This window comes from Tympanuchus pallidicinctus, unplaced genomic scaffold (assembly GCF_026119805.1).
Source record: "Tympanuchus pallidicinctus isolate F22 unplaced genomic scaffold, pur_lepc_1.0 scaffold37, whole genome shotgun sequence".
NCBI lineage: Eukaryota > Metazoa > Chordata > Aves > Galliformes > Phasianidae > Tympanuchus > Tympanuchus pallidicinctus.
In genome coordinates this window covers 2,074,646-2,087,398 of record NW_026294755.1, presented here as the reverse complement: position 1 = coordinate 2,087,398, position 12,753 = coordinate 2,074,646, and the positions used below count along the sequence as shown (strand labels likewise).

Below are 12,753 nucleotides of genomic sequence, written 5' to 3'. Positions count from 1 at the left end.
CATTTTTATGAGTTGATTGCACAGCTTGAGCATGGACTGCACATGCAACAACAGAATGCAGTATGGAGAAGTGCAGTGCAGAATTAATTCCTTTTGCACTCACCACAAACACTCAGTCAAATCAAAATCCATGTGTATTATATGTTATGTGCTCTTGTGCCACTTAGTGAGTAAAATACAGTGATAATAACATTTCAACATACCTACAAGCGCCTGTGAAGACACGTTTTTGTTATTAAGCAGATGTGTAGGTTTTCTCATTTTATTATTAAACATGAGCTGTGTTATTTCATGAAATAATTGAATAAGTTAACATATTCACTGCCAAAGAAATATCCAGAATACTCACGCAATGCTGACAAATTCTTAAATTTTCAATATTTGTAGCGTATTCTCATTAGTTTTACAATATGTACTTCATTAGTGTTTCTGCTATTCCGAACACATGGGGGCAATTTACAAGTAATAATTGCATAACTTTCCACTTTGGTAAAGGAATTTGTGAATAGGTTTCAAGACAGCCAAAAAAATAATCATTTTTTCTTACGTATTTGCAACTCCATCTTCAGACAACATAAATATGCAAATTTTCAAATGGAGTGTTCAGAGTTACAATCAGATATTCAACTCAAAAATTCGATTATGTCTCTTCACTACTTTTATAAGCCCTATCTTAAGAGAGAGAAATATCCCTTGCTTCACAATCACACCTTTTTAATGTCATCACTTTTTGGCAGTGCATATATTTGTGAACAACTATTGTCAAAGATGGAGGACAGGAAGAGTAAAATTAGATAAAAAATCTCTGATGAGCAGCTTGAGAACTCACTAAGAACTGCAACCATCTCCATAGAACCAGATGTTTATGCAACAGTTTCACAAGAACAAGATCAAGTTCCCACTGGTTTTATGCTTTTATTGTCTTCATTTTTGTTTTAATAAAGACTATGTAAAAATAAAAATTGTGTTAATTATATACATTAACTCTATTATGTCTTCTATATGTGGCTCAAGACAATTCCTCTTCACTCAGTGTAGCCCAGGCAAGTCAAAAGGTTGAAAACCCATGATCTACACCTCGACCTTGCTAAACCTGCCTTGTGAACTGCGGGTGACCTCAGATTGCACAGTGGTGAAGCAGGGTAATGAAGAAGTCAAGGCACTGAACCCATATTCCCTAGAGCACAACAATTTCAGGATCTATTACAGCTCTGCACATCCTAAGTTGCACAAAGCACCTGTTCCTTATACATTCCTGCAGGAAATCCCCACTTTTTGGTCAGTTTACATGTTGTTGTTCACTGGGAGAATGATAGCCAAAATGGTACCCCAAAACAACTCACTGCTTTCTGCAGCCTCATGACCTCTGTGTTCTCAGTTTCATCTTCCCTGAATTTGTATGAAAGACATGCAGCTTCATTATTATCAGCAACATTTAAGTACTCTCTTCAATCATACTACAATTTTCTTTCAAGGTAGTGATTAAAACGTTTGTCATCCTGAGGGAACCATCATTTCCTGTGCAGAGAAGGAACTCCTGAAGGCACTGCTGAATTTGAAATAAGAGCTCGTGCATGCAGGATCCCATGCACTAGGCAATGCTCTCCTCACAGTCCTCCTGCTATGGTTCAGATCAGAGCCACTATTTCTACTCAACTTTCTAGGCCCTCAGCACCTTTTTTCTGTTGTCAGAGACTAAGACTTGACTGAGACCTGCAGAAATGTTACTAGGGAATTTGCCAGTGTGAGAAAATCTCCATCTCCTCACTTTTTCTGGGACACTAGAGCTTTGTTCCATGGGGAATTTGTCCTCCAGTGGAACTCACGCTCACGAGATCTGTGTTAAGATAATAGAGAGTAAATCTGTGCCACTAATGGAGGAAACATCGTCCCACAATAAGCTTTGCTGGTGAAAACACTAGGCTATACAAAAGGTAGTAAGAGCCCCAAAGCGTGCATTCAGGGACAAAGGAACTATCTGGGATGACAGAGAAGTGAATGTGGATTGTTACTTTCTTACAGTGTCCCTCATGCCTCTGGACCTGTCTTGATTCCAGCTTGTGAGGTCCAAACACTACAAGCTGTTTTGGGGGGCTTTGGGCAGTGGTAAAATACAGAATTGGGATTGAGTCCATAGCACAGTTCCCTTCTAACATGATGGATGGACTCAACAATGATCTGAGGTGAAGGCTGAGACCAATTCAGCTGTTGGTGTATGAGAATCAGAAATCCACCTTCCTCAAGAGCAGAGTTGCTCGAAATGAATTAGCAAAGAGGTAAAGAAAGTGGGAAAGATAAAAGGAATGTTCTCATATCTCAAACACTCCCTCTCTGGTTCTGCCTGCTCTGGCAGTGACTCATTTTGGTTGCTCAGTCAACAACTCTATGGACTTCTTTATGGAAGATGCCCTGGAATTCTGGGAACCTGCAGATGGCTGTGTGGAAAAACCATCTCCTGACTTCTTTGCAGACACTACGTGTATCCAACTTCTCAATTGTGAGAGTAGACATGGAAGCACAGAAGATGTGAGACTGTTAACAGAGAATGATGATGTAGACCCTCTGTCTGCACCCTTAGTGACAACTAAGCCTTCAATGGGTCTCCCAGTCTTTGGTAACCTAAGTAAGGGCATTTGTTCTTCAGGACACCTGGGAAGTAACAAATATGAAGGAAATGGTAAAGATTAATCTCCTAGACAGTCATTATCAGTATGTAGCAGCTAGAAAAATAAAAAGTTAGACTCTCATTTTGGAATGACTTAGTAGTGTACCCACAAACCAACAAATATATTTTTTTGTCTACTAGATTTCCTGCTTTTCTCAAATCTTTGAACCTTCTCTCACCCATCTGGTACTTTCCAAGCATGAGGACAGAACTAAAATCCTCCTCCCAGTGGCCTTCAAAACAGTTTGATCCATTCTTGAAGCTACTTTTCTACCTCCCCATTCCTCTCAGGAACAGGAAATCTCCTTTCTTCAATCTCTTTTCCTTCTGATTTTCCCTTGTTCTGTCCCTTTTTCTGACACATCTTCACTATGATAGAATCATAGAATCATAGGATGGCCTGGGTTGAAAAGGACCACAATGATCATCCAGTTTCAACCCCCCTGGTATGTGCAGGATTGCCAACCACCAGACCAGGCTGCCCAGAGTCACATCCAGCCTGGCCTTGAATGCCTCCAGGGGTGGGGCATCAACAGCCTCCTTGGGCAACCTGCTCCAGTGCCTCACCACCCTCTGGGTGAAGAACTTCCTTCTAATATCCAATCTAAACCTCCCCTGTCTCTGTTTAAGACCATTCCCCCTTGTCCTATCACCATCCACCCTCGTAAACAGCCATCCCTCTCCTTTTTATATGCTCCCTTCAAATATTGGAAGGCCACAAAGAGATCTCCCCAGAGCCTTCCCTTCTCTAAGCTAAATAATCCCACCAGTTCCCTCAACCGTTCCTCATAAGAGAGGTGCTCCAGCCCTCTGACCATCTTAGTGGCCCTCCTCTGCATTCATTTCAAGAGCTATGCATCTTTCCTGTGCTGGGGGCCCCAGGTATGGACACAGTACTCCAGATGGGGCTTCACAACAGCTGAGACGAGGGGGACAATCACCTCCCTCTTCCCTGCTGGCTGTTGAAGAGCACCAGTAGCAAGACTGACCCCTGAGGGACACCGCTTGTGACAGAACTCCACCCTGACACAGAACCATTAATCACAACACTTTGGCTGCATCCAGTCAACCAATTCTTAATCCTCAGAACATTCCATCCTTCAAACCCATACCTCTCCAATAAATGTTTGTTCCAACAGAAAGAAAAACTCAGCTAAAATTTCTTAGAAGCCATCATGGCTAACATAGTCAGCTGCCAGAACAGCTGTTTCCAGAGCCAACTCTTTGCTGCACCAGTAAGATTCAGTATGACAAGAGCACTGTTCACAGAGTATGTGTGTGGATGTATGTGTGTGTTTAACCCTACCCTCTATGTAGTAAATAAATGTGTGTCCAGCCATCTCGAATCTCATTAACTTGAACCTTAGTTACAATAAAGATTTGTTAAATCTATATATATATATAAAACCATATATTATCTATATTATATCAATAAATATATTCTAGCCTCTCTCCTACAAGTGCAGTATAGTCATTTTCTGTCTAAACAACTCTTTATCAGTGAGTGTAATGATAGGAGAAGGTATAATGTCTTTAAAGTAAAAAAGAGTAGATTCAGGTTAGATATTAGGAATACATTCTTCAATTACACAGGTTGCCCAGAGTAGTTGTGTATGCCCCATCCCTGGCAGTATTCAGAGTCATGCTGGACAGGACTCTGAACCACCCGATTTAGTGGAAAGTATCCCTGCTTATAGAGGTGGATGGAACTAGAGATCTTTCAGATCCCTTCCAATCAAAACTATGCTATGATTCTATGACATTTTCTGTGAACTCACAGATAGCATAGAGAGGAGACAAGTCAAAGAATCAAGAACTTTTTTCCAGAGTGTTACCTGGGATGTGGGGTTAAAAACCAGCAGGAAACCTGCACCTATGGGAAGGCCAAAAAAAAAAGTGGCCATCAAAGCGAGATGAGGAGACAGGAAAAAAAGGACATGGCACATTCTCACGCACAGAAAGACTTGGGTATTCAGATGATACTTGCTGGAAATTACCCTGAGGATGGCACTTCAAAGAGCCCCACTGTAGTGAACCAAGCTGATGACATTTACCTGCTCAGGACCGGTCCAACACTTGAGCCGAGTTTTCTGTCTCATCAGTGCAATCCTGCCCTAAAAATCCTTGGGCCTTTCATCTCAGCACTCAAAAAAAGCCTTCATTAGAGGATGGGCATGGCATAAATCTGGAAATGAAAAGGCAACACTGCAGGAAACTAAAGAACAGCTCATATCATTAGAAGGATGGCTTGCATTTAAGGTGAGCTTGTCAGAAAATTATTACCTCTGCTCTGGGCCTGCAGCAATGAAGGACCAGTATAAAAGGCAGCCCAATTCCCAGCTCTCCCATCCACTTCTCTTGCCTCTTTCTCCTTGGGAATCAGGTAAGTGTAAAGCCCTCTGTCCTCTTGCAAAGCGAGATTTTGCCTCAGTGGCCTTCTTATCAAATAGTTATTCTGCCCTATGCTGGGGATTGGACCCTCTTGCTGTGGGAGAAGGATAAGTCTGCTGAGAATGACTGGGACACTGCTTATATGGCTTGTGATTTATGCACTCTGTGAGCCTCCCTGGGCCAGGCTACTCTTTGTAGAGCTCTGGCATGATAAAGGGATGTGACATGATGTCTTCATCTCCATTCATAGTAGCTGCCTGGGCTCCTTTGTGAGAGGGTATTCACTTGCTCTTCACATAGTCATGTACTGTGCTTCCTCATAATTCTCTCCTAGGTTTACTTCCAATCCCAAGTCATGTCCTGCTACTCCCAGTGTGTGCCATGCCGGCCCTGCGGCCCCACCCCTCTGGCCAGCAGCTGCAATGAGCCCTGTGTCAGGCAGTGCCAGAACTCCAACGTTGTCATCGAGCCCTCTCCCGTGGTGGTGACCCTGCCCGGACCCATCCTCAGCTCCTTCCCGCAGAACACCGTTGTGGGATCCTCCACCTCTGCTGCTGTTGGCAGCATCCTCAGCTCTGAGGGTGTGCCCATCACCTCAGGGGGCTTTGACCTCTCTGGTTTTGGAAGCCGCTACTGTGGCAGAAGGTGCTACCCCTGATAAAGCTGCTGGCCATGATTCTGGGGAAGTTCTTCCAAAAACTACCAGATAAAGAGGAATCTTCAGGCCACTGCTTTCAGAATACCTGACCATCCTCAACTATTCTAGAAAATGCTGACAGGAAGAAGGAAGACTGGCCTTTCTAAAAGCCTGGCTCATGTCTCTTCTTCTATTCCACCACCTACTTCTTTTCATTTTCATTTTTTTCTCCCATCTGTGCTTCTCTGTGTGTTGGGACTACCCTGAGCCAGCCTATCCTCTGCTGGAAAGCCAGGCACATGCCCTGCATGAAGTCTACCACAGGATCAGGTGAATCCTGCACTGCAGAACCTCTGTTCAGATTGACCTCATTTTCTTCTTTAAACATTCATTAAAGATTTCTGCATATCACTTTGGTCTTTTGGTGTTTCTTTCCACTGTATGTAGTCTCCAGAGCTGTCCAGGGAGAATGTCTTTGCTCTTGGTGGGTGTCAGATGAGTGTTTAAATAGACCCTTTTCTATTCCCAGAATAGGTCTTCTGCAACCAACAGCCATCCTGTTGATGTAGTTTCAACCAGTTTTGTATCTTGGACAACTGGTGCTTTCAACTAGGGTGGTCAGACCAGGGATGGATGGTACAAATGGATAGTAAACAAAGTAATGTTGGGATGTGAGCAGGTGGTGTTAATGCTGGGTGTCCTCACTGATCTCTGCCAACAGCTTCTGCTGCACCTGGGCTCTGCTCACAGCCATTGTCTAGTATACAAAAACTTCTTTGTACCCACCTCTGCCTATTGTTTATGATGACAAATCTTGGAGAAATGGTGAGGAGCATACAAAGATTGTAAGAGATTCCAAATGATGACAGCAACACGTGCACTAAATGATGTGTGTATTAATGGTGAAGAGATTAGTGCATATATCACAGATAGAAAGATGAAATTGTTGAAGAAGAGCTTGAAAGAAGCAAAATGTAAGGAATGATTGCATGAATTACAGAGTTACAGAAAGGAATGAAAAAACTAACAAACAAACAAAAAAAAAACAGGAAGAGTTGGATGAAGATTGGATTGATGAATTCAAGATGGGGTAGGAGCAAAGGGAGGGATGGTGCAAGGAACATGGAGTATGGAGTGATCAGGAGCCACCACTCAACCATGGGCCTGAAGACACACCTGTGGGAGTCAGCAATGGGAGCAGAACCATCTGCAGTGATATTGGGAGCAGGGGAGTGTGAGAGGGGCAGTCTCCAACATGGACAACTTGGTCACAGGGCAGTGGTGAAGGAAGGGAGGCTGAGGCTGTGAGAGCAGGGAACAGGTAAAGGAAGAGAAGCTGTACATGCAGTATGCAATGGCAGATGGAGAAGAGGGCCTTGGAGAAATATGTGCCCAACTAAGAAAAGATGACAATGTCTTTTCCTGGCTTGCTTTTTCTTCTTAGAGGCTAACAGAATGGTTGGAGACACTACATGTAGGAGCTTAAGTAAAATGTTGAATTTCTCTTGATCAGAGAAATTAGCAAAGCAATTTGTGTTGGAATGTGAGCTTGTCCTTAGGGCAAGTATGGCACAGTTTTCCTGACTATGATATCCTTGACTGTGTGTTGTATTCCTTTAATCACACACATTACCACTGAGAAAATCACTCAGACCTTAACACTGGTTTCACTTTTATTCAGTAGAGATCCCTGGCTGAACACAGCTTCCTGCATGACTGGGAGTGCATCATTTATTTTGAGATGACATTGACTATCCCAGACATCCAGATGTTCCTGGCAGTTAGATCTGGGAATATGTGCTGCGGTCTACAAGGGTAGGGAGTAAATGCATGCAGAAATAGTAAAGAGTAAGTGGATGCAGAAAGAAAGATGGTGGTGAAGTGAACTGCATAGAATCAACAGCAATGTTAGACACAAGGGAAGAATGAATAAACAGATGAGTAGCAAATTCCATTGATTTTTTACTTTTATTTGGGATCAGTTTCTACTCACACTCATTTTGGCCAAGACCTGGCTTTATCCCAACTGGAGAGATGCATTTAGATGAAGCAATAACTTTCGGAGTGTAATTTGCCTTCTACAAACTGTTCAATCTGAACGAATCATCAAGGGTTGATGAAGTCAGATGAGCTAAATCAACTTTTCTAGCTTCTCACATTCCCTTTATTTTTTCTACAGGTTTTCAATGGTTTGATCCATATCCAGGGTCCTATAGCATTTGCTCCAACAGTATTCACACATTTCCATCCACATTCAACCTACGGAAAGAAAGAAGGGTGTACTGAATCCCCCCAGACATTATAAATAAAGATACTAAACAGGTCTGACTCCAGTCATAACCTCTGAGGAACACTACTTCTGACAAGTCATCAGATAGATTTAACTTAATTCATCACCACACCTAGATGCAACCAGTAGCTAGGCTAGGGATATATTCCTAGTAATTACACACATATATTAGAAGCACATGTGTTTACCATACATATAGCATACATATACATATATATGTAGCACACCAATTAAATCAACACAGGCAGATATACTTAGCATTCCTGTAAAAATAGAATAGCACTAAGATCATCATCCTGTTCCTCCCTTAGGCTGATCAGAAGGTAATGTGGGAGGAAACACGTGTATAATGTGAATCACTGGAGAAGCTTAGCTAAAAATGTAGTCTACCCTGGAGCTGGCCCTTGCATCCACCTAAAAGCACCAAGTGCTGCTCACACGGTATAAGGCACCTCTCACACAAGGTCACACACCAGTTGCTGGTACTTATTTACGTATTTACATGGAGTATAAATTTCCTCATATTTGGGAACAAATGGGAATGAAATGTAATAAGATAGGACGTAGATAGGACATGGTCAGGCAAGTTTTTTGATCATCCATTTACATGAGACCAGTCCTTTTTTCCCCTTACGTCTGTATTTTTCTCCATTTTTTTCCTCCCCTAAATACCTCATAGTAAGTCCTGAGAAATCCCAGAATGCTTTTACTCGGCATCCTATAATGTGCCCAGTAGTGCTAAAATATAATCCCTCTCAATCTGAGCCAACTCATCTTGATGGGTCTCATATCCAAACCACATAAAACTGCACTGAGGACAAGGGTGTCCATTCCACCTACTTATTTCAGTCTCCCTTGACTGCTTTTATGTGTGAAAATGTGCCTTCGGTGGGTTCACCAGTCTCCTGTGATGTCTGTGGGATTAGCTGGCTGAGGGCATTATTTGGGTTCCCCACCTGCCATTGTTTCTCTGTATTTCTTTGTATGTGTGCAGCCTGGGATTTTACCATGTAATATAATACCTCCCGTTTTTCACACCATATCCTAACCCCCAGTCCTTCAACAGCTGATGGAAGAAAAGGCAAGGGAAGAGAACAAAATTGCAGAAGAATCCAGGATATGCTAATGAACTGAGAACAGGCATTCCAGCCATTGCTTTCAGAGGGGTTGAGCATACACAACTCCATCTGTAAAGGAAGGCAAGGGGAGGTCAACCTCCTCCTTCAAAGAGGAGCTCTCTGAAAAACAAGGCCCATGCCTAATTCCCTCTTCTCTTTCTCTCTTCTCCCTTTTTTTCTGCTCTCCTGGACTGCGAGCTCCTGCTAAGCTAGTCTTAGAAAGACTAGCTTCCTTTCTCCCTCCAGGGTGTGGGCAGTTAGATGCCCAATGCAAAGCCCCCTCTGATCAATGATTCCTACCTACTCCTGGTGTTCCCCATATCACGGCACCCTCTCAGAAGTCCTTGTTCCCCTTGTTCAAATCCTTAAAGTTCTTCTGCATCCTAGTCTGGATCTCTGTGTGGTACTTTCCTCTCTGGACACTCTCCCAGGCTGCCGGAAATCTATTGCTTCGAGAAGATCCTGTGGGGTCAGAGGAGACCCATGTCCATTGCCAGACAGTGAGACACAGGCAGTGAGCTTGTTTCAAACACTGTTCTTGAAACTAAGAAAAATTTCCCTGGCTCCCACATCCAGGGCCTGCCTTGCTGGGTCTCTGCACAGAATGCTCTCCCCAGCCTTCGAGCACATCCAGCAGATAGAGAACTCAATCAATATCCTACAGAGGAGATGATCTTCCCAGCCACAGTGAGAGGTAGCAATGGCACTGGGACATGCTTCTGTATCTGGAAGCTTCTGCATGTCCTCCATGGCAAGTGACTTCCAAGTGGCTCATCTAGGCAGAAAGGAAAGGCATCATGGCCTTTCAAAATCCTCTTGGTCACTGAGGGCTCTGATCTGCTCCTCACAGGCACTCATAACCTTGTGTGAAACAGTCACCTCTAAAAGCATTGTGGGAGATGTGGTAGTATGTGGCTGTCTTGTGTTGGCAGAATTGACAGTGATCATGACTTTTTTGGTGTCAAAATTTCCTGTTGCGAGAGAAAAATGTCCGCACTGATGCTTTTTCTTTTCCTCTTTTAGTTGTTTCTGCTCCACCTTGAATGTTCCTTTTCAGAGACGGGGCAGGTGGCTCAAGGATTTATGGGACAGCTCATCGGTGCCACTGGGAGATGAGTCCTCCAGCTGGAGGGGTCAAATGCAGACTGAGGACATCGGTCTGGTGCTGTGGTGTGCAGATTTTTTGCAGGCCCAGTGTTCTCTATCAGCAGGGATCACTTGACCTTTTTCATATTCCACACTACTGAAAGGTATGAGTGCTTGTGAGAATGTTCAGAGCTCTTATGAGTTTTGAAGGGCTTTGACCATTATACAGACCTGGATGAACTTGGGATATTGCAAAGGCTCATCTTTATACTATTGCTTTGGATAAGCAAATATATTTAACCTCTACTGGTCTTTCTAGAGAGCCTCATGGCTAAAGGCCTGGGATCATAGAATTAGAGAATATACTGAGTTGGAAGAGGCCCACAAGAAATATCAATTCCAACTCGTGGTTCCATTCAGGATCACACTAAAATCAAACCAAACGTCTCTGACTGCTGTGCAAAAATAGCATTCTTGCCACTGTGACCACTTCCCTGGGGATCCAGTGCCTGAAAACCTTTTCAGTGAAGAACCTTTTCCTAATATCCAGCCTGAATCTCCTCAGTACAAGTTTACTTAGATAGGTTCTCTTAGATCCTTTTGCTGGTCACAAGAGAAAAGAAACCAGAAACTCCATGATAGTTTGCCCTCATGAGGAAGCTGTAGACTGCAATGAAGTCATGTCTCATCTTTCTCATCTAATCTGGATAAGCCAAGTGACCTCAGTCACTCCTCATACATCTTCTCCTGTAGACCTTTCACTACCTTGCCCAAAATTGCACACAGCATTTGAGGTGAGGTTGCATCAGCACAGAGTAGAGTGGTCCTAGGAGCTCTGCCTGAGTAGCAGGAAGATGGTTTTGTTCTACCTTTTAGATTGAGGTTTGGAAGTTGACTGGTAGAAGTGATGGAAGATGGAAACTTGCAGGCTTTACTTCCTCTTTTTGGAAGATTGCTTGGCACCCTCTAGAGGCAAAATTGGGATGTGGCTCTTCTGGGCAACACCTGTGGGACTGGCAAACTTTGATGAGTCATGGGCAGGCAGACTAGATGATCCCAGTCTGAATATTTTTTTTCTCTGTTTTAACTTTAATTTTCTCTTTTAACTGTATAAGTTTCAATAGATCCAAGTATTGGGTCCTGCATTTTGGTCACAACAACCCCAGGTGACCATATAGGCCTGGGGGAGAGTGGCTGGAAAGCTGCCTGTTGGAAAGGGACTTTGATGTACTGATGCACAGCCAACTGAATATGAACCAACAGTGTGCCCAGGTGGCCAAAAAGGCTAATGACATCCTGGCTTGTATCAGGATTGGTGTGGTGAGCAGGACTAAGGAAGTTATCCTGCCCCTGTACTCAGCATTGGTGAGGCCTCACCTCAGGTACTGTGTTCAGTTTTTTCAGTTCAGCACCTCAGTACAAAAGGAACATTGAGATGCTGGAGCAGGTCCAAAGAAGGGACCTTCACAAGAAGGCTTGTGAAGGACTTGGAGAATATGGCATACGAGGAGAGACTGAAGGAACTGAGGAAAAGGAGGCTAAGGGGAGAACTAACTGCTCTCTTCAAATACCTGAAAGGTGCTTACAGCAGGAGTAGGGTTGGTCTCTTCTCACTGGTGACAGGACAAGGGGAAATGGACTCAAGTTGCACCGGGGGAGGTTTAGATTGGATATCAGGAAACACTTCTTTACAGAAAGGGTTGTTAAGCACTGGAATGGGCTCCCCAGGGAGGTGGTTGAGTCACCATCTGTGGATGTGTAAAAACACATTTGGATGTGGTGCTCAGGGACATGATTTAGCAGAGGGTTGTTAGGGTTGTTTGATTAGGTCGTGGTTGGACTTGATGATCTTTAAGGTCTTTTCTAACCTGAACAATTCTATGATTCTATGATTCTATGATTGATGTCTGAAACAGCCTTGTCTGAGAAGCAAGTATTATATCAATATAAAGAAGGTTAGGCAGAATTTTGGAGAATATTGCCTCTTAGCTTTGACCTTTGCCACACAACATCAGGCTCCCATTGCATCTAGAAATCAAGAAATCCCTGAATTCATTCTTTTCCAAGTTCCCTACCTGTCTACATCCTTGAAGAGGCACACTTTCAATAAATAATGCATACATTTCGCGCCTTAAAGCTGTAATGCAAAGTCTTGGATGGAGATCTCTGAATGTTTGGTTTAGAAAATGAGGGAACACTAGATAATAGCTGCCAATGTGTTTTCACAGAGGAGCTAAGCTGCAATGAGACAACTGCTAAACTGAGCATTACTCAGGAGTATAAATAGTCAATTCATCAGAGGCACCAGAGACCTTTTATCAGCTTGATGTGGGCTGGCTTATAGCTCTTGAGGAACAAAGATATTACTAGAAAGCTTCCCTTAGTGATACAAGAATTACCTCACTGTTTGGGATTTAACATCTATCTGCCAAGCGGTGTCTGTGAAATACTTCTCTCTTTCAAAGCCCGGTCACCTCTTCACAAACATACAAGGCTTTCTCTCAAATTCTGTCCTGGATATTTTCCCCCTCACTCCCCTCCCTTTTCCATTCTCACTGGAAAGGCA

The 12,753-nt window shown here is 43.3% G+C and overlaps 2 protein-coding genes across 2 annotated transcripts in view; one reads left to right on the top strand and one right to left on the bottom strand.

The window, feature by feature from the left end:
- GOSR2 (golgi SNAP receptor complex member 2) overlaps positions 1-12,753 on the bottom strand; it is a 156,900-nt gene that overhangs the window by 41,489 nt on the left and 102,658 nt on the right. The gene's annotated exons all lie outside the window — the stretch shown is intronic.
- LOC128088751 (feather beta keratin-like) lies at positions 4,970-5,758 on the top strand. The gene is made up of 2 exons (XM_052699533.1): positions 4,970-5,048; positions 5,410-5,758. Exons 1-2 carry the CDS (start codon positions 4,970-4,972, stop codon positions 5,712-5,714), a joined length of 384 nt encoding a protein of 127 aa, XP_052555493.1. The 3' UTR covers positions 5,715-5,758.